Raw genomic sequence first — 2,805 nt, 5'->3', positions numbered from 1 at the left:
TATCTAAATTCAAATTACAGTTTTGTTATAGAATTGAACATCCCGTGGGTTCTTTGGACTCTCTTCCGTTTTAGTTCAGTTCAGGAAAACGTCCGTATTTTCGTTTACACGCAATGTTTTGATCCGTTTTGACTGAACAGGCAAGATGTATAAGGTAAAACTGACAGTGTAGACTCGGCTCCAAAACGAGAAAAACGTTCAATATTTTGGGATAAACCAAGTGCTTTTTTTGGGGATAAAAAGTCCTTGTAATAATATAAAAACAATTTAAAAGGTATAAACAAAAAAAATCATTTATTAAAAAGTAATTTTCTTTATTTCTCTGACAAACCACAAGTTAAAACATTGGTAAAAATTGCAAATGTATAAATTATCTCTATTTACATTTTTCCTTTGGTCCTAAAAAGTTAAGTACTTTCCTTATTACATAACATTCTTCTTTACATTGGAAGAACCTCATCGTTATTTAGTTAAAAAGGCCATTAGAAATTGTTTCAATAATCTACATTATTTTCTTATCACAATAGAATAATGTTCAACGTTCAAAGGGGACATTTGAACTACTGAGCACACACATCATAAAATTTACATTAACATTATATTTAAAATATCTCATTACGTGGACGGGAATATCATAAGACTATAAGTTAATATAATTAAGTACATTTACCCTACTTAAAATACTATAGACAAAAATATTCTAAAACCTATTAAATAATATCAGTCAGAAAATTAGTATGGGAAAAAGAAAATTTACGTTGTATAAAAAAATACAATAAATTAAGTAAAAAGTGAGGAAAAATAAATTAATATGACAAAAAAAGGTTAAAAGTTATAATATCAAGGTATGCAATATTAGAGACGGTTTCATTCGAGGAGGTAAAATATTTATAATCATTTTTTTGCCGTCATTCTCAAAAATTATAAAGTACAGTACTGGTAAAAAATAAGGAACTAGGCCATCAAGTTATTTTATTTTTTCGATTAGTCCAAAAAGGGAATCATTTTAATCAAATTAATCGTTCCTCAGGAGGCGGTTTCAGAACATGATCTAATTCTACCCTTGGATTGCAAAATTCTTGGGCAGAAGGACTGTAAGTGCCTCTTGTAGCTCTTTTACTGCGGGCTACGTTCACCAATACCGCCATTCCTATCAAAAATGCAGTAAGCAGAATAAGAACAATTGGAACGATGATATACAGTATGTTAATTCCGCTATCTGCTTGGCTTAAAGCAACCTAAAAAATATAAAATAGTTTAAAAATCTGTTTATTAAGAGCTATACCCTGCTGGCAACTCTTACTTTTGGGTCGGTATTTACGTATGTGTGGAAGTAAATCGCATAGAAATCTTATTATGTCGAAGTGAGAGAAATGAGACGGTGTGCTGTTGCGGCGTTGCCACATTTTTCCGGTACGCCTTTCTCTATCAAGTAAAGTAAAATCACGATCGCAAACCGCTTATTTTTAAAAGACTTAAAAAAGCTGCTATATCCCCTTTCACGTATCTTAGCAATGTGTACAGTTTCTCGATTTATTTTATACGTTTGGCAACGTTTTTACTGTTCTCTCTTTGTTCAGTACATTATAAACGCATTGCACTCTTCTTACTACGTATGGAAAACTCGACCCAAAACTAACCTTTGCCAGCCCTTAGAATAAGTCTGACCTTTAGATCGCTGCAGTTCTTTCCTGTCCAATTGTCTTCGCAAACGCACAAATAGTCAGGTTTGTCCGTGCACTGAGAGATACAACTACCATGAACACACGGTTTTTCGTGTTCGCATGGGTCGTCTAGGGCACAATGGTATCCGCATTTTCCACTATTTCCACATGTACACCTGAAGAAAACAAATTTAATATTAAGAAATAAATAAATAATCCGATTTAAACTAACCTGTATGTTCCAGGTAGGTTTTCACAGGTTCCTGCTTTGCCACAAGCAAAATTGTTTACTACGCATTCGTCTATGTCTAGCTCGCAAGAGTCTCCTTCATAACCTGAAAGAAACAAATAATAATTCAGATAAGCATTATTAACGCAAGTTGACATATCCCTGTATAGTTATGAGAAAAACAATCAAGTTTTGAATTAAACTTGATTGTTTTTCCTATAATTATTATACATATTATAATTATCCTTACATTGAACTGACTATAATATAGTCTAGTGAGGATCGCTGAGAGTGACAGTTCGTTGCGTCTGTCATTAAGATGACAGTTACGAAGTCATCTCTAAATTCAACCAATAAAATTAATATCGTGTCATCGTTATCTATCTGACGCATGAAAATCCGCCTTTAGGCTGGATTTTGATGCATCTGGGATCCGTTGATACAATGATCCAAAAAAATCATTTTATGTTAGTTATACAGGGTGTCCGGAAATTAATGCAACAAAATTTGGTTAGAGATTCTTGAAAAATAGGTGACCCGTATTTTTTATTTTTGGCGAGTGGCCCCCCTTTTCGGATTTACAGCCCCCTGAATATCGCCCCTAAAAAGAATTTTTTTTTTAATATCTTAGGGCCCGGTTGGACGAAAATCATTAAATTTGATACACGTTGTTTTACCATAAAATCACATTTTTTGATGCTATTAACTTTTTTTTTATTTTCATCAGTGGCGTCCCTACGGTATTTAAACTAAATATTATTGAAGAAAAAAATGGTACGCCACTGGTTTTTCCTAAAATAAAAATCCTTCTTAAAATCTACATTAAATTTGGAACAAATTTGATCTTTTGACTTTGTTTTGGTACGACGCACCGATTTCGCATAAAAAAATAAAAACCATTTTCATACATGA

The 2,805-nt window shown here is 32.7% G+C and overlaps 1 protein-coding gene across 1 annotated transcript; it reads right to left on the bottom strand.

Annotated features, from left to right (window-relative positions):
* Nucleotides 1–299: 299 nt before the first annotated feature.
* Nucleotides 300–2,055, bottom strand: LOC115885095 (protein crumbs-like; the record flags this gene model as incomplete). The annotated part of the gene is made up of 3 exons (XM_030903879.1): nt 300–1,238; nt 1,669–1,840; nt 1,897–2,055. Coding segments are annotated over 3 exons (559 nt in total), but the record flags the coding sequence as incomplete, so codon positions are not given.
* Nucleotides 2,056–2,805: the final 750 nt, after the last annotated feature.

Source organism: Sitophilus oryzae, unplaced genomic scaffold (genome assembly GCF_002938485.1).
Source record: "Sitophilus oryzae breed Bouriz unplaced genomic scaffold, Soryzae_2.0 scaffold_373_pilon_pilon, whole genome shotgun sequence".
NCBI lineage: Eukaryota > Metazoa > Arthropoda > Insecta > Coleoptera > Curculionidae > Sitophilus > Sitophilus oryzae.
Note: the sequence above shows the minus strand (reverse complement) of the source record. Positions and strands in the feature narration are given on the sequence as shown.